At 44.7% G+C, this 23,485-nt stretch overlaps 1 protein-coding gene across 3 annotated transcripts in view; it reads right to left on the minus strand.

The window, feature by feature from the left end:
* TRIO (trio Rho guanine nucleotide exchange factor) overlaps nucleotides 1–23,485 on the minus strand; it is a 330,020-nt gene that overhangs the window by 85,579 nt on the left and 220,956 nt on the right. For all 3 annotated transcript variants that reach the window (XM_072958843.1, XM_072958845.1, XM_072958844.1), the window contains exons 22-33: nucleotides 16,904–17,098; nucleotides 16,690–16,805; nucleotides 15,808–15,874; nucleotides 15,086–15,195; nucleotides 14,069–14,138; nucleotides 13,419–13,508; nucleotides 11,762–11,854; nucleotides 9,672–9,783; nucleotides 7,840–8,030; nucleotides 5,758–5,859; nucleotides 2,473–2,615; nucleotides 1,781–1,880 (exon numbers count right to left, since the gene is read on the minus strand). In XM_072958843.1, the coding sequence (XP_072814944.1) occupies nucleotides 1,781–1,880; nucleotides 2,473–2,615; nucleotides 5,758–5,859; nucleotides 7,840–8,030; nucleotides 9,672–9,783; nucleotides 11,762–11,854; nucleotides 13,419–13,508; nucleotides 14,069–14,138; nucleotides 15,086–15,195; nucleotides 15,808–15,874; nucleotides 16,690–16,805; nucleotides 16,904–17,098 (1,389 nt within the window). The remainder of the gene's footprint in view (nucleotides 1–1,780; nucleotides 1,881–2,472; nucleotides 2,616–5,757; nucleotides 5,860–7,839; nucleotides 8,031–9,671; nucleotides 9,784–11,761; nucleotides 11,855–13,418; nucleotides 13,509–14,068; nucleotides 14,139–15,085; nucleotides 15,196–15,807; nucleotides 15,875–16,689; nucleotides 16,806–16,903; nucleotides 17,099–23,485) is intronic.

Raw genomic sequence — 23,485 nt, forward strand, 5'->3', positions numbered from 1 at the left:
CTGAGAAACCAAGTTATTCTTTCTTCTTGGATCCACCTCCAGAAAAGTCTCAATGTACCTTCCAAAGGCAGAACTTTTTACATTTATTTTTCTCCATGAATTTCATTCAAATACCTTCCTTTTTAAAATAAACTTCTCAACTTATTTCTTGGGTGAACCCAGACCAGACCCATGAGGGGATACCCAGTGAGACTGAGCCTGGGCTCGATGGGCCTCCACTGGGACTGCGGGCTCACCCACGGGGAGGCCGGGAAACGGCCCGGATGGAGTGGCCCGTCCCCAGCCCCCTCAGTCATGAGCCAGAATTTTTCCTCACTTTTCTTCAGGTGGAAGTCTCACGTAACTGTTTAGATGACTCAGTCACCTCAATTATTATTTTTTTTAAAAGAAAATAATGAGGATTACTCTGATGAAATACTTCCAAGTTCCAATTTTATTTTCTTAACTAAATGACTGTGGGTGGGTCCACAGGGAGAGATGCTATTAGATGCCAGATGCCTGAACGTCTCAATTTATCTTCTTCCTCATTATTACTACAGGCAGGAAATATTTGCTGAATGCTAATACACTGAGCTCTGAACAAAATCAAGTGAGCCATTATTTCTATTCTCTAGTCCTATTACTCTAAGCATTCCAAGTTCTAGGACTTATGACATAGTGACCTCAAAAAGTAGGTTGGGAAAGAGCTGATCACTCAAATCAGGAGGATTCTGAAAATAAAATCATTGTAGGAAAACAAAAATTTTAAACCAACTTATTTCTGTTCTGGAAACAACCTTCAATACCATGAATTCTGCAAAAACGAGTGAGAAGAGCCCAAAGCCTGGGACTCTAGACTGGCCATCTGGAGCATCCCCCACACTGGACTCTCCCCTCCGTCAGTAACTGCTTCCACATGATGTGGTCAGATAGTGAGCGGGCTGTGGGGACTGTGCATGGGGCAGGCGCCCACATCTCGTGGGGGCGACCGAGGCCTCGTGTAGGAAAGCACAGCTCATATCAGACAGCAAGAAACCTGGCAGTTCTGAACCGAGGGCAAGTACACTGAAACCCCTACATGTTGTCAAATAATTTAAGAACTTGGACTCGAACAGGTGCGCATCTCAGTAGGAACAGAGGCCCCTGCTGACAGCAATGTCCCCAATGGCTTTTACAGGGGACTCTGGGCATCTCTGCATCACATAAGCCCAGGATTCCAACTGCTCCTGTCAGTTTATCTTATATGTTTTTTGGTTCTACCAAGACAGAATCACAGGACAGTCCAGGTCACCGCTGTAGAAGGCATCCCTGCAGACTTCTGTGCTGCAGGTCACGTGCTCCCTCCCAGTGGTCAGCAGGGGGCAGGCCCAGGCCAGGGGCGCTGCCTGTGCTCTGAAAGGGTGCCTCATGGCCAACCAGCATGCCAGTGCCCCTGCTTCAATCAGAGCAGCCCCGCTTCCAGGCACCAGAGCTCTGTGTAAGATCTAATTTAAAATAATGGGCTCTCCTGCTTAACATAAAACACAACAGCAGCCTTGGAACACCCTGTTGGAAAACCGTGCAACAGCACCGAGACGGGCAGGTGATTTTTCTGAACCCATGAAGACACGTCAACATCTTCTAGCCCTGACACTCCAAATCTTTGCTCCTGGTACCATGTCCTGGCGCCTCTCTTAACCCGTGGCTGCTGTCTGAAATGTTGATGACAAACTGACATTTAGGGGTAGAAAGGGGCAATTTCATCTCAGACCAGAGACTGGCTACATTCACCTCTCCAAAGAAAGGGCTGGTTCCAGCTTACCTTGTCACTGTCCAGCGTGTTCTGAGACGTCCGGGAGGCAATTGAAATGGTATCAGGCTGGCTGCTGCCGTCACCCTGGCTATCCAGATCCTCTCCATCCCTGGAGATACAAAGAAATTCTTGACACCGCCGGATTTGTTTTTTAAGACTTGTGAAGACTGTCTACCAGCCATTGGAGAAATAACAGATTTGTTCAGAGGTGCAAATCAGTCTGCGTGACTGCGGCTGCCACCACTGTATTAATGATGGTAATACAGTCACACACAGTGATAATGACTCTTCCCTGAGGACAGGCTTTTTGCCGGGCACCGGGCTGAATGTCTAAAATCTATCATCTCATTGAGTTCTCACGATAATGAAATACAGTTGTATGATCACTGCCATTTTAGAAATGGGAAGCTACGTAACTTGTCCAAGGTCACATGCACGACTGACACATGTGCACAGATCAACACTTCGGGGGAAAAGGGACATGATTAGGGATTTGCATGCAGACCTTCATTTACTTTAAGTCAAAGGGGTTCTCATCTTGAAGCAATTTCATTACTAGGAATGATGTTATATATGAACTGCATTTTTAAAAAAAATATTCTTCAAAATATTTAAGAAAAATGATTTGTGAAAAAGAGTAAGTTACCATCGCCTTGTTCCTTATGGGAAAACAAGTGTAGGAAAAAGCCCCCGGCACGCACCTCCTCCCCCTCTGTCTGGCCGCCGGAGCCGTCTTGGGGATGTGGATGGGCTCCTTCAGGGCGCCTTTCAGGTGGATGGTTCTCTCCTGGATCACCTCCCGGATGTGCTTGATCCAGTCTTGCTTGTTCTCTATACTGGAGGCCTTGACAAGGTGTTAGAGTCGATCAGGACACAGAGGGGCCCTTTCCAGACCCTGCACTCACCACACTCAGGGCCCCGCGCTCCTTGAGTCGCCCGTTTTAAAAATAACTTCTCAGCAGAAAAGCAACCACATCCTGCGTTTAATTTGCCACCAAATAAATGACCCTGATCTTGAATATTTTATCATCATACCCGTTTTTATTTTATAGCGTTCATATTATTCCAGGTCTCTGAAAATTGTAGTAATCTATCCTTTCCCAGCCCCGTGACCTTTTAAACAACCCCGGGTAAATATGAAAACACAATCACCCCTCAAACCCAAGTGTCCTGAGGTCCTTTAGGCGAAGACGAGTGGTCAGCAGCCCATGGAGGGTCAGCAGGGATGTGAATGCACACCCACACATCTGGCCGCCTTGCCCCCAGGACTGCACCCACTCACACCCTGTGGAGCTGGGGCCTCCCTGATCCTCCTGTTATAAATGAGGAACTGCGGCATGGACACACTAGAAATGTGCCCAGGGTCACGCTGCCAGCAGGTGAACAAGCCGGAATTTCTGGGCGGTGGACGCCTGAGCCCGTCCCCACAAAACTCTGTGTGTAGCTACCTCTGGTTATACCACTGGGATAGACCAGGGTGACCCATTGCCAATGACATGAGCGGATTTCCCTCACCTCCCCGCAGCTCTGAAGGGAGGGTCTCTGACAACGACACGTAGCAGATACTAACAAGCATTTGTTGAATGAATACATACGGCATCACTTTTTCCAGATTTTTTCCTTTCACTGCACCTCAAAAGAGGGTTTTGTTTTTGTTTTTTTTTTTAAAAAAACATGTTCTAGGCCTTAGTAACAGTTTTAAATTTCCTTACGGAAAACATCAACCTCCTACGATATAAGCACAATTCCCTGTAAAGGATTAAAACAATTGTCAGTGGGATTACGGATGAGATCACGAAGGGAGGAGAACCCAGCGCTTCCTCATGGAGCACTGTGTTCTTGAAAATACAGTTAGAGCCCATGCTGGGAAAGGAAATTAAAATCGAGAATGCTCTTTCTAAATAAAATGTTTTAACGGAAGATGTGTCTTCAAAGTTGTTTAGGGGACGAACAGGGAAAGAAATGCAGGAAAAAGGAGCCTCTTGCTCCTCTTCCCAGATCAGATGTCAAGAGAGCAGTAAAACCCATTTCTTCTGGGGTAGGAGGCAGGGTGATTAGGGAACAGGGGAGTCTGTGCATGAAATACGCATCTCAGATGGAAAACTGTGAACAACACAGAACTATTAGAATTTAAATGCTTGACACACACGTTTGGGAGGTTAAACAAACCGAAGTATCTGAAAAGAACACTTGGCAGAGTTTGGAGACAATGGAGAATGACATTTATCGAGAGCAATTCTCCTAACCTTATAGAAACTAGATGAGGATAAAAGGTACTAATTTTTCAGGAGCAGTATGAGAAAGGTAACCACCTAAAGGGCGAAGTAAAAGGTCCCCCTGGATAAGAGGAGGGAATAATTTGTTCCATAGTCTTGGTATCTTGATCTGCTTGAGAAAGAATTTAGAAATAAAATTCCCCTTTCCAACTATAAAGGTAAAAAAGGTCACAATTTAGTTCTACAAAGACCAGGCCATCACAGCTCTGTCATTGCCACCATTACTGTCACCACCATCTACACCATCACCATCTCTACCACTGTCTACACCCTCACCACCGTCTAGACCACAGCCGCCAGAACCGCTGCTAAAATATCCACCACCACCAGCACCAGCATCAGCACCACAAAGCAATCCCTGAAATTAATGGGGACATCATCTCCTTTAGTCTCTCACTAGAAGCCAGAAAAATATTACCCTAAATCCCCTAGAAAACTTCCATCTGGTAAAGCCTGCAGGAAGACTTACTCTCCGATTGCATCATGAATATCTTATCACATCCTATATGAACATAGTCCATATCTGGCACTTTTTCTCAGATGCACCCTTTGGCTTTTGTCACTGCAGTTAATCTGGATAAATACTCAGCTTCAGTTGGACATTTTAAGGCCTTGAGTATACTTTAAAATTCTATGCCTTAAAAGAGCTCAGCTATCTAATATTTCGCTATCAGTGCAATTTACATTTTTTAGGGCTTCACGCCAGTACTAACAAGAACACGCTGGGTTAGTAATCATATAGTCATCCACAAAACAATCCATCATTTCCATGAGAATAAAGACCTTAGGAACACAATGGCTTCCACGGTCAGCGGTCACTAAAGCACAGGCGATGTCTGCTTGAAAAACTCACAGTTGCTGGAAATACCGTAGAGAGATTAAAAGGAATGCAAGGGACAAAACTGCTGACATGCAAGTCCCCACACCAGAGGCCCATTAAGCTTCTGGCTCGTCTCCCAATATTCTACAAATCTTCCACTACATCTGCCCCAAAACATCCTGAAGTCGCTTATGGTCTTTCCAGACAGCTCAACAAGACAGTTCCATCTGTATCTTCTCAAAGGCAGAAGGAGGGAAGCCCAAAAGACACCCCAGAGCCCTGTATCACTCCTAGGAGAGATCTGTACAATCAAAACAGAGTTCAAATCAAATATTCAAAGATATATTCCTCCCTCAAAGACAGTGTGCAAAGCACCCACAGCGTTTTGAACACTGTACCTGATCATCACCCCCTCTTTTTCATCTGCCTCCAAATTAGAAAGCCAGAGTCTAGGACCCCGTGAAGACTCCTGGCCCGCGCAGCCTTGAAACTGTCAAAGGCCCTCACAAATTCATCAGGTGCCTGTTTTCCTCTGAAAACCAGAGGTCAAGTGTACAACGGGAGCTACTGGTCCATGTCTTCCTCCTTCTGTTTCTCAACTTTCTGCACCTCTTATGGAATCACCCAATTCTCTGCAAGACTGGGAGAATGGAGACACTTGGAAAGACCTGCTTTCTTGGTGGGCAAGCAACCGTTTAGCTCAGATTACTTCACTACTAGAACATCAGACCGGATTTATTCCACTGTTCTTTCTGTGGTAATCACCAATCTCAACAGAGCACGGACAGAACAAATCAAAGGCCATGAAAACCAACAGGTCCAACAACAGGAAAAAGTATACATAGATAAACTTGTCACAAAGCACAGTTCCAAACTTCAAACAGACGTACCTTAAGGACAATTTTATTATCTGAGGTTGGCGTCCTCCCCACCCACAGTGCAAATTTGCAAGGATCTCCTTCAACGTGTTCTGTGACACCCAACTCTGAGGTCTGCATAAAGAGACAATCATATAGTTAGGTGACAGTACAATTCTGGCAGGATATAGAACAAAGACTAAAAAAATCATTTCTGGTGACTTGTGATCATGCTAGGTTATAACATCATAGTTTGTTCACGTTGATACATAATCCTTAGCTCTCACTTGAGTTAAAATGATACAATTTTGTTCTTAGGCTACACACAATTGGCTTAATCTCTTTCACTTCCTCTGAGTACCTCGTCTAGAGATCCTGATGCGAGTCAACCAGCAAATGAAGAAGAAAACCAAACTATTCGAAAACGTCATTATCTGGAAAATCAAGAGTTGTCTATTTTCAACCTGACAAACAGTAAAATTTGTCTGTTCCAGTTGCAAAAGAGCTGCCACTGTGTATTTTCATTAAGGAAGTAGTTTCACAGAAGACAAATGATGTTTTAAAGCTCAGTTATTTCCCGATGTGTTCATCCACAGCGTTAAGCTTTAGTAGTTCACCAATAACTTTAATGGCTGAGATGAACTTTCTCTCTGTAATACATGCATCTGCAACGTGCAGAACACGGAAGAGCAGAGATGAAGGCCAACATCTTCAGCCCCTCCCCCACAATCAAGTTCACCCCAGTGTGTTCTCTTCCCCACCCCAGCAGAGGAAGTGATTCATCATCGTGTCCTCTGAGGGGAGCTTAACTTTTAAAAGATAAATTAAGTGAAGATGTATCAGCTTCTAAAACAGACCAGCTTGGTCTCTAAGGACTGATTAAAGCCAGCTAGTGAAATGACCAGCCAGTAAGGCTGCATTTTTTCTGTCCAGTTACAATATGATCTAAAATGATGTAAGGTGGGCGGTGATCCAGAAGACAATCTCAAACAGGATACAAGCCAAAGAAAATGGTATGAAAATCATTAGTTTGAACTTGCAAATTCCAGATTATTATTAAGATGATTTCTGCACTGGGTAGTATTCTGTTACTTTGGGAATTTGATTAATACATGGGTGTCATAAAAATGTATAACATATAAGTTGTCCAAATTCCAAGTATCTACCAATGTGTCTAAGTGCTCTGTCATAACTTGTGAAGAAGAAACCAAATTCTACTGCATTGTCTATTGTTTCTCTGATTGTGATTTTCCTTCGTTTTGCCCACTGGCCCCTGCCCGACCCTGCCCAGCAGTCCTGTGCTGAGCCCTCTGAGATCATGACCACAAAGGGAAGATGGAGGTCAGAGCACCCAGAGGACAACACCTGCCCAAGACTTTTCTGAGAGTTGTCTTGTGGTTTACAGAGACTTGGTTGGGGTTGCCACCAGTGGAAAAAAGGTACCACATACGTTTCTCTTGCCAGGAAGTACACTGACAAGCGAAGTAAGAATTCAAATGCATCACTGTGTCTACCAAGCACTCGAGGGAGACTGTCGCTAGGCAGCTGGGGTTGTGGATCTTGAAAACTATTTTTGCTCACAGACATTTTCTCTAATAGCCATACTTTGCTGCTGTAAAGAACTGTAAATCTATTTTTCATAGATTTATTTTTAGCGAAAAAAACCCCCAAATCTCATCATTAACAGCCCACAATGAGCCACCCTATAAGGCTGCTTAAGTAAATTCCAATGTTGGTGAATGGAAAACTCATTATGATGATATGAGAACTCACTTAACCAGTCTGATATGGTCGATTTATATAAAGCTAGTTAAGGGCACACGGGAGATAAATGATTTCAGCTCACTTGCAAAGTGTTTTCTTATCCCACAGTTAGTTTCTACGGAATTTAGAAAAAGTTTCACAAGTCAAGGGCTGCTCAAACTCACGAGCGCCCTCTAGTGGACTCAAGCCTGCGATAATTTCACTGACGATGAAACCGTGACAATTTCTGACTCACATTTTAGGACAGTTTGGGAGGTTAAATGAAGGCAACAAACAGTAATCTTTCTCTACCTGCAAAAAAGCTGCAATTGTGTTACCTTTAAACTTACAATTTCGAAGGCCTGTACTTACAAACAATTTGCTTTTATAAAGGTACTTGCTTCTCCCACTGGAATCTTTCACTTCTTTGCTAAATACTAAGGACATTTCAAAAAGGAAGAGGTGTCGCTCTCGACCCTTTCGAATTAAGGTTTTCGGGTCCCACACTTGGAAGGATTCCTGCAGGATGAGTTCTCCCTGAGACTCAATGTTTTCATCAAACCCTAGAAAATGAAGAAAAAAAAAGGGCACAGTCAATTTGAAAGCAAATAAAAGATGATGCATGAGACCGCATTACGGCTACTGAAACATTTGTAAAACGTCCATCAGTTAAATCTCAGAATACAGTTTCCCCTCCGGCTTCAGTCTCCCCAGCACTGACCCATATGACATAGCTCTGCATACACCTTCCCTTCGATTCCTCACAGCTTTACCCTCACCATTTGAGACCTGCTTTAATGCCCTCCCCCCTCAGCCGTCATCACAGCATTCCCACGCACAAGACTTCTTCCAGAATGGCTCCCGGACTCCCTCACTGGCCGCCATCCACTTTCAGCCTGCGTCTCGACCCTTTGCCTCCTCAGCCTGACCCTCCTCTTCCCAGACATTCTGCTGAAGCCTCAGCTTGTCTTTGAGGCCCTGGTCTGGCCTTCCTGCAGGGAGACATCCCTGACGACCCTTCCCTGGGGAATTTTCTCTCCTTTGAGCACAAAACTCTTTAAGCAAGTTGAGCCTTGCTTTGGCCACTGGCTGGTTTCACTGCTGCTGTCTGGTCGTGAAGTGGCCCCACTGAGGCAGGGGTTACTGGTTATCTCCTAGCTTCCACCCGTCCCCTCTTCTGTACTAGAAGTTGCCCTCTGTGACGCTCAAACCAGCACCGCGATACCCAGCCCCTGTGCGGTCAGGGAGCCACACCTGCGCTCACCTAGGCTCCGGCGACGGGAAAGACTCCGGGGCACAACCTCTAGCTTCTGCCCTTTATGCTTTTCCTGCCCTCCCTCTCTCCCCACTGCCTGCTGGATGGAACGCCCTACCATGGCCTTGACACCTCCTGCACCTGGTCAACCAGGACAGCACCCTGGGGCTGGAGAGAGACCAGCCGGACAGCAACTGAGTCCTCGGTGACTTCGTGAGGGCCGCCCACCAGCTCGGGATTTTACATCAAGGAAAGAAAGGGTGTTCCGGCTTGGCCTCTGGTTTTGGGGGCATCTGTAACAAACAGCTGCTCCCCGCCCTAACTAGTGTACTGTTCCACACGACTGACGGTGACGACGGGCTGGCAAAGCACCCGGGGCCGGATCACTTCTTAAACTCCGTGTAGCCTGAAAATTAGAGTTAAGCTGTAACACCAAGATAGCTTTCTTAAACAGAAGCATTCGTGGAAATTTTACCTATGACGATAATTTTTAAGCGTATTTAACTGACTCTCTCTTTGCCACATTACACACCCTGTTCAGCTGCACAGGCGGGGATGTAGTACCTGCTTAATTCAAAGCTCGAGCAAGTGGGGCAGTGGATGCAGAGATGGGGAAGATACAAGCTCTGTTAGGATTTTACATCTGGGGGGAAGGATCGACCTGTCCTCCCACCCGCCCATCTAACACAGAGACCAGGTAGCCGCCGGCAAGTGACAGGACGTGCCACAAGGGTTCAGAGCGGGGAGAGGCAGCTCTCCGGTGAGGGGACGAGGACAGGCTTCTAATGAGGTCGAAGTATATCACGTGATCCTTAAGGTACGCAATGAGACCAGCTGCTTAAAAAAGAAGGCGCCGGCATCTCAGCTGGTAACTCCCGACTAAACACAGGGGCACGAAGCCAGGCCACCCAGGCGCGGGAGGGCGTGGGCAGTGACAGCGGGGACCCACCTTCCAGCATGCTGAGGTGCATGGCGTCGTTGGCCCGCTTGGGCACGCTGAGCATCACCTCCAGGCCGTCCTTGATCTCCCCCTTCCCTTCCTCGCAGCACGTGAGCAGCTCCTGTGGGAGACCACACCGTGAGCCCAAGACCCCGAAATGCTCCGCCAACTAGGTCTTCGCAGAAATGAGTATGAAAACCCGTGACTTTCGAGATAAAAACAGACTGTGGTCAACTGTGCAGAGATTCTCATGGAAAGCCAATCACCATCTCTTTATCCAACGGAGGAAAGGGTCTGTCCTGCGCAAGTCAGGCTGTTTCTTCACCTCACAGTAAACCAGATGCAGTCAGTTTAAGATGGAATTAGTGTACGCGTTAACTACCAAGCCTCAAAAGGGACAAAAATATTTAATTAGTGCAGAGAGGCACATTCAGCTACTGGTTCTAGCTGAAGGTCAAGCCGGACTCCGACTAGTATTGCTGTTTTCCACTGGATCCTGGCATGGTTCTGAGCTCTTTGGGGCCATGAAAGCGATGTCCCCTCGACCCTGGAACCGCCCTGCTCACAGCAGGAAGGGCATCACTGCACAGAAACCTGCAGGGAAATGCTCTCCTCTGTGCTGGGACCTCAGAAAGCTCTAATGATTGTAAGCACACCTCGCTGGGTGTACTTACATTTTAGATCTACGTAGACAAATGAATGTCTGTTATTAACTGAGTGACAGCGGGGACAACAGATTCACATTCTGGTGGGCTCCAAGATAGATTCGCACCACTGTCTTACTGGTTATTATTCATCTGTAATAGTAACAATAGCTCTCTGTATCCCAGCGTCCAACAAGAGGATGTCACACTGCAGGTGGCTCTGGCTGCACCCTGGATGCTTTACAGCAACACAGCTACCTGACGGGCACCTTTTCTCAAGGCCAGATGGTGTGACCTATTATTGTGAGTAGCTTGGCAAAAAGTGCTTTAAAAATGCAATGCACCGAGACTAATTTTACTGGCAGAAAATCCTCCTCATTAGGGTCCTCAACATAGCTCATTACTGCTCTCCTGAAGAACTCCTGGGCAGAATAAAGTCAGGTTTATAAATTAAAGCAGCGGTTTAATAGTGAATGACTAGATGTGAGGTCACTGAGGAAGAGATCTTTAGTAGAACCATATGCTAAAAACCAAACCCATCAATCTTGAGGACACTAAGCAATAAACTGCCCTTGCAGAGTTAGAAAACAAAGGGCAAACGTGCATATAAACAACTTAGCCTCCTGGCTTCTATTTTGTGTTTATAGCCACCACATACTTCTCCCGCGATGGCCATCAAGTCACTTCACTGGATTCTGCCACAGAGCGCAGGAGAGCCTTTCCAGTAGAAGAATGCCATAATGGTCCCCCTTTACAAGAGAATGCAGCCACTTTTTACTGTTGCTAGATTTTTTTTATTAACAAAAAGAGTAAAGAAGGGTTTTAGGCATTCACAACTTCTTCTGTATTTCATTTCTATCTAGCAAAATTACATTATCGCCTCCTGTTGAGCTAGGATTGAACTGGGGACATAGCTGGGTTCATGAAATACTGCTACTGGGAGGCATGGATGGTGGGTACGTTCTAAGGCTCAATGATGTTCACCAGTCAAGGAAACTTCTATCATGAGACAGAGGTTGTAAATTATTTTTCTTTCAGTCTAGATGATGTGTATCAATTATCTATAATGAATTCTGTAACAACTCTTACCACATATTCTAAGTTTTCTTTACCATTCTACTGTCAAGACTAATTGTTATTCGATTTTTACAAGCAGGATTTTAATTATAATCTTTCATACAAAAAAAGAAAAAAAAGCAGAGGTCAGTTTGACACAAGTCATACTGGGAAAACTGGTACTAAATTATCCAGAACTGATAATTTCCCTTTCCTTTCTCATTTTATGTTGCGGACATTCAGCGAAGTTCAGGTGCTTGATCAAGGAATACAGTCTTATTTACCTGATGCACTGAGAAACTGGTCAGGAAAACAAATGCACTGAATAGAAAAAATGTCAGAACAGTAGTGCACACTTCGCAACATTTTGTGGGCTGTGTGAAGGTGCTTCATACATACTTTTAAAAGGAGCTGGTACTTCGTTATTCGCTGCACTGGTTTAATAAGGTAGGAAGAGATGGAATTGGCTAATCCATGCCGCTGCTGTATCTCCTGAATTAAAAAAAAATTATATATGTGTGTGTATACATACACGTACACACACACAATCACTGCATAAGTTAGCATGAACTAAACACTTACACTTATTTACCCCCATAATGAATACAAACATAACACTTTTTCTGTAAATATAAAGTAGAAACCACTATTGATTCTTTTAATAAGCTGAACATAAAATAGTAGCTCTCAGTCAGGTTATCACTGTGACCACTGAAGACAGCAGTGTTTCCTCTGCATCACGGGCCTTCAGGAGCAGAGAGCAGCTCCCGGAGCCGTCCCCTCGGGCCACTGCCACGCTGCCCGGCGCTCAGACCCCCGCTGTAGCTCCCGCAGCTCCGGCCACACGTGTGCCCGCATCACAGATGGCATCCCGCCCCTCCGCACCGGAGGCTCCTTTTGTTCACACTCTGGGGAATTCCTCTCTCCTGTCTGCTCTCATTTCCACACCCACCTACTGTATTTGCAGTATCTCCGTCTTGGCATCCTCCTCAGGCAGCCAGGGTTTTTTTTTAAATGACTTTGATTCCCAGCATTAAACACGCCATGTGCCCTCAGCACTCAGGCCATCAGTAATTCTGCCTGCAGCAGCCTCGGTGCTGGGCTCCGCGTCACGGCAAAGACCAGGCTTGTGTGAAATACCGAAGCGAAAAGGCCGCCCCGGGCAGGGGCAGGCTCCGCGTTCACCGAGCGCGATGTGTAACGACGGGTCGTGAGAATGACAACCAAGACGGGGGCCTCCAAGGGCGGGGCTCCACCTCGAAGACATAAGCTGAAATCTATTCTGATTCTCCAGGCTCCCAGAGAAGAGCAGATAACCACACCTGGCCAGGTACGAGGGTAAAGACGGAAGCAAGGCCAACACCCTCGTAGCCTCATGCACCAAATTACATGTAACATTTCAAGTACCTTATCTTTAAATCAAAATGAATTTGGCACACATGTGACTAGATTCTGGAAACCCCCAAAGCATTCTGTATATAGTATCAAAAGGCTCTAACCCCTTTTGCACTAAATAACCTTCCCTGCAACATCTTCTGAAAAAAAAGATGAACTACATTTACGTTTATACCAATGCGAATGTAATTAATGAACCTCCCAGTGGTCCTAGTTTTTACAGAGCTATCTGTGTACAGTTTTACTGGTAGACCATTTTTGGAAATTAATAGCATCATGAAATTGAAATGGGAAAAATAAAGATTAAAAAAGATTCAAAGTTATCTTTGTTTTACAGAGAGAACAAGCTTAATTGAATAGCTTACACTTATATGCACTATGTTACATGTAAAAAATTTGTGGCTGTACATAAATTGTAATCACATATATACACACATGTATATACTAAAATCTATATTTTTTTACAGATATACAGCTTGCAGTACTTGAGAAGAATCTTTTAAAAAACAGAAGAAAATACAAGAACATCTCATTATAAATGTGACAGATAAAAACGGTATCATACCATCAATCAGGAGAAAGTTACGAGTCATGCTGCATTTTATGTATACCAAACGCAACTTAGAAAATCTCACGCCTTCTTCAGCAGTCTGTTACTTACATCAAAGTAGGATCCCGCATGCTCTAATATCAGCTGAGTAGAATCAGGCTTATTTTTGCAATATGTGACATACATCTGAAACTTGTCTGCCTGTAAACAACAAAAAAATTAGAATTAACTCTTCCAAGTGGCAATACGTCAAATTATGGTTAAACTTTTATGCAGAAAAGCAGCTGTGTGTATGAAGGAGATTCAAATCCAAAATTAAAGAAGCCGTATTTTATAAGGAAAGCTATTAAAATAAGAAACACATCCCGCTGGTAGGACACACCTGAGCACCAGTGCCCCCGTGAAGCGGGCAAACCTGTGCTGTACACAGATGTGGGCCCGCTCACCAGGTCACCTGCCTGCCTGCCTCCCAGCGGGACAATCTCCCTGCGCAGGGCTGGGCACTCACGGTGACCTGCAAATCCCCAGGGCCACACAGAGGCCTGGCACCCTAACCCAACGTTCTACTTCAAACCATCACTATTGCCAATAGAAAGCTCCCTCCGCAGTAACAGCCAGCCGGAGAATGCAATTCTTTGAAGGGGGGCGGGGAGTCTGCTTCTCAGTACACAGACACCAGCAGAAAATGGTGATGTTGGAGAATGAACAGCGCTCCTTCTAACCTCCCTTGGAACCACGAGGCAAGTGAGAGGTTTCATTACCCAAGTGACAAAGCAGTGTCCAACGTCCTCCGGCAACTGCTCGTATTTCTCCAGCTCTTTCAGGAATATACTACAGACAGTAAAAACAGTATCATGTTATTAAGGTGTTTGAAAACATTTTACTAGTGAGACAGGCCACAAATTAGACCAAGCATACCAGAATTCAGGCAATGCCTAAATTCCATCACTTTAATCAAGCGCAGTGAAAACTCTATACCCTCCAGATTTTAATTTTACAAAACCTGTAGCTCTGAACTAGGGTAAGTGATTGCGACTCTCAGTTAACCAGGTCAGCCTTTAAGCCCTTTCTAATAGAGACGTTTACCCCAGCAGTTTACTTCTGGGAAAGTGCTATGCTTAGCAGCTAAGGATACAATTTAGGGATCCAGAGAAGCCGCTTAGATGCTAGTGCCTCCTGCCGGCTGGGGCAGGGAGCGAGGACGACCCACCAGCTCTGGTCCACAACACCTTCCTCAGGCTGCTCGGGCCGCACAGACTCCACCTACAGGAGCTTCTGCTGCTGCTGGATTTTGTCGTTTTTGATCTTAAAAATAAAACCATGTGCCTCCCAGGGCCAGTGGAAAGTGCACTTTATTTTGGTCGCACTACACATCTGTTCCATCCTCAGTTCCTTCCTCCTTCTTTTTAGGAAAAGACCAAGCACCAGCCAGCAGCTCCTGGAGGGTGACGCTTCCTTTTAGCCCTAAGAAGTGACTGATGTCACAGCTGATGACACGGCCTGAGAGAAGTGAGGGTTCCTACAGAAAGCTTTCAGCTTTCCTCCTCGTACTTCTGTCACAGGTAGGTACAAGCCTAAAGTTGAATCTGTGTTAATAAATAGCCTCTGGACCATCAGTCCTCATGAAGCAAGCCTGGCGGGTTCTTGCAGATGTCAACAAAATCACCAGAATCTATGCTCAATTCGACTGGAAACTTCTACTTCTTGTCATGAAACTTCAGCACAGTATCTGGATTTCCAGAGTCACTGACCACGTCCCCAGAGATCAAGCCACTCACTTATTGTGAAATTCATAGATTTCCTGCATGTTCCCGAAGATAATGAGCTCTTTGTTCACAATGCCAGGCGGGATCTCCTCCACGCCGCTGGTCATTTCCCACAGGTAGGTCTGGCCGGGAGGGAAACAGAGAGGGTTAGACAAAAACCCACACGTTTTCAAGAACAGCTACTCCTGATATCTGTAAATACATACCCGGAGTTAATGTGTAATGGAAAATGTATCTTAGGAGTGGAACCTTTTACAAAATAACATGAGAAACTATTTAAAAAAAAAAAACAAAAAAACAATTTTGCTATTAATACCTGAGAATAGCTTCCATACTTTTCAGCTCTAAGCATATTCTCGGTTTCAAATTTTGGAATTAACCTAGTCCACAAGGTACAACAAATATTCGCTAAACTACTGAGCATCCATTGCCAATCATAATCGGTAGGCGCGTTTCTCTGAAGCTGCTGTAAAATTCTACACAAACAGACTGTCAGCCAGGCTGTCATGTGACTAAAGGAATGAGAGCATTAATGCTGTATCATCTCTGCAATGAGCCAAAACACGCCTAGAACTTCACAGAAGTGCAGAAGCACACACAGAAAGCCGCTCATGCACACTTTAAATCTCAACCACCACTACCAAACGTGTGATCATTTTAAGAACTGCCAATAGGTAAGAATAAACTGCAGGACTACATGCAGTCGAAATAAACAAGCAACAAAACTTACTTACATCCATACACTCCCGGAGGTCTCTTACGTAAGCCTTTTCAGTCTGAATGAGCTCAGCCATTATGAACCTTAAAAAAGAGGGAGACGGTGAATGGTTTAGTTCAGCCAGGACACATGCTTATTTTAACTACTTACTTTTATGGCTTATGAAATGACAAGGTGGTTTTAAAAGCGTTAGTCAGTGATGTGCTCTGGAGAATTAAATCAAGAATAGACAGAAGAACAGTAGACAGTCACCAATTCAAAGGAAAAAACATTTTGGAAAAAATGTCAGTGAGGCACCTTCAGATGGGGGCTCCTCCACCTGGCACTGCTGCCATTTGGGGCTGGACATGCTTTGCTGTGGGGCTGTCCTGTGCGTTACAAAACGTTCAGAAGCGTCCCCAGTCTCCGCCCACGAGATGCCAGTAGCACTTCCCCAGCCCCCACTGTGTGACAACTGAAAATGTCTCCACACATTGCCAAGTGTCCCTCCGGGGGGACAAAGCAGTGCCCAACCGAGAACCACCGGTTTAAAGCAATCTTCTGTCGCTATTGATACCTAGTGTCGCTTGCTAACTGGCAGCTTCCAACATCTGCACTTGTGTTACTGATTTCTTCTCCTTAGTATTATCACTCATGTCCCATTGAGGACAAATGACACTAAAACAAGTTGTCAACCCCATACGAAATGGGGGCACATGGACAAAAGCAAGACAGCGTTTCTGAATCAGGCGACGAGGGGAACTGTGGAGTTTGTGCTGCAGAAACTAAGCGCATTCAGAGCAGAGCAAAGGATGAATGCTGTTCGGTTTCAAAGCACACACAGAAGCAAGCATGTCTGCCCAGTGACATTTCTTCACTCTCTCCGCGAGTCCTGGCAGGTTCTTAAAGACTAGCTTACTCTTTCCGGCGCGCAGACTTCCGTTTCTCTTCATTAAGCTCATGTGTGGCATCACGAAGCTTCACCTCTGACCCAGGGATACTGGCTGGAATTATATCGAGCTGAAGACTTTTACTCTGGAATAAGGGAGTCAATGAACTTCAGTTAATTAAATCGACAAACAGAACACGAAGAAGAAAACGGTAATTTATTCAGTTTGCACAAAGCAATTTACCGATTTGTTGGAATCTGAAGAAATCCCCAGGGCTTTCTCCAAAGAGGTCCTGTACTTCTCCATCCGCAGAGAGAAATCTCTGTACCTCTTATCCACTGCAGTGACACATTTTTTTATCTCGGCCGCATGGGCATGCCCCTTTTCACAAAAGCCATCGGCCAGCTGTATCAATAGCTTCACTCTCTCTTTGGTTTGCTGCAAAAAAAACAACAGGAAAGTATTGTGAAGCAAATGAACCCAACCGCCAGAAACCAGAAACACAGTGGCAACTTGCCTACAACTCGGAGCTCTGAACAGGAAAATCACTGCTGGCGGCAGAAACCGAGACGAAAACCCTCAGTCCATCTAATTCATCTCCCTGATCCTAGACTGGCTACCCTTCCTCGGCTCTCCCACCACAATGAAGGCCATTTCTATGACCTCAAGGAAAAAGCCCAGGCTGCCTTCAGACAATGTCTTCATCTAGGAGATGCTCAGTCAAAATCCGCAGAATGAGCAGGCGAACATGCACACAGGATGGTCAGCCAGCAACCCTGACTCTTCTCCCATGAAGGCCGTATGTGCTGGTTACAAGGACACCGCCCGGTCTCACAGTTGTTTTCTCCATGTCCCCAGTGAGACTGAGAGCCCTTTTAGGGGGGCAGCCAGCTGAGAGCCTGGTTTTCCTGAAGCCTGTGTGACAAAGGGCCCCCTGCAGACACAGCCAAATCCCTGAGGAAGCCCCACCACGGACGTTCACCAATGCTTCAGTTCTCAGTAGATCCGGAGAAGGCGACACTAGTCAGGAAGGCGGCTTCACAGAGGCAATTTAAACTTGTTCCTTGTTAATAAACTTTCTCTTAAAAATAAACTTATTTCATTTTATATGTATTTAGAAAAGAGCTTTAAGTATAATTTTCTTGCTTTTTATAGCTAGGGATGACCATAAGACACTGGTTCTCTCTACATACAGATATGGCAGGAACTTCTCTCAACTCCGGTTTTCCAACAGATCTTCTGCCACGTCTACTTCATTTATTATTCCTTGCTGCTTACAGATTGTTACCATTTCACCTGTTATTACTGCTTAGGCTTCCTTCAACACTCCCGCTGGCATTTCACATGAGCAGCGTTTCTCTTCTGCTACGGGACCTGCTTTTCTCAGGCTTTAACTAGAAAATCGTTATGACTAATATTCAGGAAATTGACTTTAAAAATCTCTCAAAGGGAGAAGGTCAGGGTTCAAAACCTGGATAAACTATCTTAGTTTGTACAATGAAAGTTTTGACCAGGATTCACTAGGCAGCCGGCAGAGCCAGCTGTTAACATCCCTCAACCCTGCATGAACCTCCAGGCCTCCCCAACAGGGTCCAGCTCGCCCACCCCCACTCCAGGCTTGCTCGCCTTCTGTTCTGTGCACGTTCTGTGCACCGTGCCCCTTCCGCCAGGATGCTATTCCCCTAGATGTCTCAACGGCTCCTTCAAGTCTCTGTTGAAATAAAGGTCACTTCTCAATGGGCCTCCCTGACTCCCTTAGAAGTGCGACTTGCCTCCCTGCCCCGGGCTCCCTCCCTCCCTCCCTCTGCTCTGCCGCAAAGAGTGCATCACCTCCAAGTTGGTGTAATTTACTTGTCAAGATACTTTGTCTCCACCCCGGTGAAAACATGTACCTGCCACTGACCAGGGGTGTGTGCTGGTTTTGCTCACTAATATCTCACACACTTTCTTTGTGTCCGGCACATGGTGGACACTCAGCAAATATTTACTGAGATAATAAATTAACATTAGGTTCCTCATGTAAGCGTGTATACACCTGTAACTTTAATGGGAGTGGTAGTTACTGTGAACTGGCATGAGTACACTTTACCAAAAATCACAGGAAAACAGAACTCAAGGGACATCACTAGTATCTGTGGGGGAAAAAATCACTTTTGCGAACTGTATCAAAGCTGTTTATTGGAGAAAGTCAGCAAAACTTAAAACACTCTGAAAATTTTTAGGGCCTTCGTCTTGTGTGGAAATGAACTCAAGCAGAGCGGGCTAGAAGGAAAATGTCTGCCAAACAAACCTCCAGGTATCAATACGACACCTTTCTGGCTGTGTTAAGACAGGCCTAATTACACACCAAGAAAAGTCAAAGCTTCAGACTTGGGAGCATAAATTTCAAAAAGGATGTAAGTTAGAAACATCAATAAATTTCAGTGTCAGAGGGAATTAACATGACATACACAGGATTTTAAAAAAATCAGGTTGCCTAGAGAAGGTTTTGCTGCTATTTGTCAAGATACTAACTTTTCGAAAAGCATAGAAAAGTTGTGTTTTACCACCATTTAAGCATTTCTTTTCCACTGTCATGAAGGGTACTGCAAATAGCTGGCACTTGAGCAACTCAAGGGTTGGGGCACTGACCCCTACCTTATTTCTCACTACCCCCCACCGGCCCCCCCAAAACAGTCCACATCCACAGACTGAGCCAACTTCGGACCATGCAGTACTGGAGGACACAGTTACTGAAAGAAACCCGAGTATCAGGGGACCCACACAGCTCAAACCCACATTGTTCAAGGGCCAACTGTGTATCTTTAAGGGGTTAAGAAAATTATTTCATGTTTTAAGTGGTGGGGACACAGAAGTGAAGATAAAAAAGACAACGTGGCTTGCTAAAATTAAAACAAAAAACAAAAGCGACCAAGAAACTAAAGGAAGATTTCTGTGTACTAGGTCTAACACACGAGACAAAACAGATTAGTTGCCAGCATGTAACTCCAATAGGCTGATTCTGATTATATGAAACCAGAAGTAGAACAAAGATTTCCTATATTCAAGGCCTGGCAGATCGATAAATCGTCCATGTGTAAATGTCATTTAAACAAAAAATGCTAATGAGATGGTCAACAGCTTCTCGGTGAGGCCTGCTATCAAAGATGGCAACCCTCCTCTCCCCGTGGCTGCCTTTTTCTCTTATTTAACGTGTATGTACGTATATTTACTTATTTATCATGTTATGCTGGTTTCTCTAACTAGCACGTGTTGTCCATGAGTCCAGCGCCCAGTGTAGTTCCCGGCACACAGATGGGACTCAATAAAAAATTGAATGAATGAATGGTGTGGTTAAAATTAAGTGGGACGAATCTGCTAACCCATGATTTTTATTTCAACTGTATTCTGAAACACTTTCACACAATTCAAAATTCAAAAGGTGTGAAAGGATACAAAGTGCAAAGTCTTCTCACTCCAGTTCGCCTGTTAGCGCGTGTGTCGCTGTTCTGGTGTGTCATTCCCAAGAGGTGTCGTTAGGTTTGAGCAAGTGCGTGCATGTGGATGTGTATTTTTTCTCCCTTTCATTTCTGACATAAATGCTCACCTGTGATAAGCCCTGCTCGGCACCCAGCGCTGTTCATGTAACAGCTTGCGCAACCCGTCACTGCGGGGCACAGCAGCCTCCTTGTTTGCACGACAGATTGTTATGAAAGCAGATTTTTCTTTTCTTTTATTTATTTATTTTTTTCCTTTACAAATTCTGAAGTTTTATTATCTCAGATTTTATACGAAAAAAGAGCCTCAATGAACTTACGTAATTTTTCTTTCTCCTTTTGCCCTGTACTCTTAAATCAGGCCATCAGTCATCTTACCACATGCCCACTACCCAACAAGCAAAACCTGAGTAGAGCAAACATGCCTGTTTTCAAAACTGTGCTTACTCTGCACTATTCAAGTTCTTCTTTCTAACCAACTTCTGTATAAGCGGGAACTTAAGACTGAATTTTACAATAAGCCCTTCTAGTCAATCCTGATGCATAAGGTCCACACTCTGATTGGAAGAAATACTACTTTCTAGAGATTTCTGTTGAGACCACAGTCTTCAAGCAGCCACTGATCTGTTTTCTGTCATTTACAGATAACAGCGTTTCCAGACCTTTATATAAACCGAATCACACAGTGTGTATGGCTCTTCTTTGGCTTCCCTCTCTCTTGGATTAGTATGGAGGAAGGGACATGGCAGGACTCCATGAAAGGTGTATCATTAAAGTTTTAGGAACCTGCCAAACCGTACACCACAGGTGTTCTATGCTTTGGCATTCCCACCAAGGGTATGTGAGGGTTCCTATTCTTCTTGCCAACATCTGACATGGTCAGTCTTTTCAATGTTAGGTGGGCAGTGGTAGCAGATTTTTATTTTAAAAGTATACAAACTCTAATCTGAACGACCTCATCTTTAGGTGTAATCAAGGAACTAGAGAAAAACAAAGGCAGGCTGAACGCTTAAGCCCACATGCTCAAAAGACTTGCCGAGCTCTCTGGTAATCAGAAACCCAAAAAGGCTGCACATTCGATGGTCTCGGGCACTTCCTGGCAACGTAAGGTATCTGGCGCTGGGGACACAGGAGATGGGGAATGCAGTGTCCATGGGGGTAGAAGCACGAAGTTTAGAAAGTCTTAGTGAGGCAGTGGGTTCCCAGCTTCAGCACGCAAAAAAATCACCCAGGGAGCTTTCTAAACTTGCTCCCTTTTAGGCCTCGCTCCTATAGAGTCCAAGTCAATACATGTCAGGTGGGGACAGATACCTGCTTTTAAGTAAATGCCGTGGCCTGGGTGCATGTGGTGCTTGCAAAAGCATTTTGAGAAATTACTGCCTTAGGTTGCAAAGGACTCAAGCTATGTCTTAGCTAGTCCGGGGAGGCTTAATTTCCACTAACACAAAAAATGTTACAACACTAATTATGTAACAACCAGACTGGAAGAAGCCACATCAGAGCAAAGGATTCTCTACATGATAAAAGTGGCTTCTTAGACGACACTAAGATAGGGGGACAGAAGGTGAGCAAGAACTTCATTTCAACAAGAAAAACTAAACGACGTCTCCAAGCACCAAAGCAGGTGCTTTCTGATTAAAAGAAAAGCAGCCAGAAACCAAAGGGGAAAATGCTAAGGAAAAAAAAAAAAAGTGAGAGGTGTTCTTTTCAAAATCTACCAATTCCTGTCAGCAAAACTGATTCAATGAAACACCCAATGAAAGGAACCATTCCGTATATTTGGGAAACATAAGGGTCAGATGCCACCTATGATTTTAGATGCTTATTTTTAAATAAAATGTAAGGGTGAAAATAAGCCTGTTACTGTTCATTCTTCCAAAACCACAACCTGAGTTTGAGGAAAAGGGAAATTTAGGAATAATGGAGAAATCCTTTAGTATAGGCTCCCACGGTGGAACAGAGCTACCCTGCTACTCAGCTCTAGACAGTGACGTTCACATTATATTCTGTGTGCATGGCGCCCCCTGGAGTTGTGCAGTGAATGGACTATTTGGCTGTACACAGTCTGCAGAGTGGAACATTGATGGAAATTTAAGTCAGTGAAAAGCGGCACATCTTAAATCTACCTTGGAGAGGTATCTTAGGATTTTTCTCACTATCTTCATAATCAAGGACATTTTAAAAAAAATGTAAATCATGTAACGCAGAGAATAACTATACTTTTTATCTACCTATTAACAAAAATGAGAATTACACAGCCAAAGGTGTGCTGTATCTAGAGGAAAGGAAAGACATGCTCCTTACCTACAGAGGCAGGACAGCTCAGCTCCCCTCAACCAAGGGGGTGGGTAGGTGCCCCTCAGAGTGCTCATGGCCCCTCTGGGTGTGGTCCTGGCCTCCCCCAGGTATCCCCATCGAGCCCCGCGGTGGTCAGTCTGTCTGCAGCCCCACTAAGACTGGGTGCTCCTCCAGAATAGAAACCAGGGGTTCCCACAGCCCAGCATTCAGAGGCTGAACAAATAAACTTAACAGCTTGGCTAGGGTGGTGGGGGCGGGGGGGGCAACCAGGAGAAGAGGCTCAGGAAGGCCAGCAGGATGAGTCAGAAATTGCTACAGAAAATACAAAAAACTACTAATAAACATAATACAAAGGAGCTGCTGTCATTCCAAATGATTTAAAAAGTCCCCATTGATTTGTTTCCAAAGCCAAGTTAAGGGCCACACAAGAAAATCAATCATTTTACTTCCTAGGAACACCTCCTTTTAACCAAAATTATTACCCAGCTTGATCATTTATTTCTCACTCTAAAATTTGAATAAATTTCCACTTTCTCTAAAAATTTAAATCGATCATCAAAACAGAGGCACTTCTGCAAATAGTACAAAGAATGTATATTCAAAACTTTGAAAAACAAAAACACCACAGGTTGAGAACGGAAGCCTGAAAGCCTCAAAATTGTTTGGAGGTAAAAGGAACCAACTTCTGCCGGGTATACTTTAATTTGGAAAACTTTCACATCACTGTGTTAATTCTTACATATCTGCTTAAAAATACAGTCACATGCAGCACACGTGCCAGAAGGATGTATTTAATTCTATTTTGAATTTCAGCTGAAAAGTGAAAAAGCCTCCAGTTTTGTAAACTCATGAGCAGCCACTGAGAGCTAACCGACCCAAACTCTGCAACTACGAAACACAGGCAGCTTCATGCAGGAGGCTGGACCCGATGCTACCGCAACGATTTTCATCGCCCAAAGGCAAGGGAAGAAAACACGCACCCCATACATCTAAGTCAGGCTGCTAACACCGGTGCTCCATTAAAAACAGCAAGCACTCGGAAAACACCTCG

This window comes from Vicugna pacos, chromosome 3 (genome assembly GCF_048564905.1).
Source record: "Vicugna pacos chromosome 3, VicPac4, whole genome shotgun sequence".
Taxonomy (NCBI): domain Eukaryota; kingdom Metazoa; phylum Chordata; class Mammalia; order Artiodactyla; family Camelidae; genus Vicugna; species Vicugna pacos.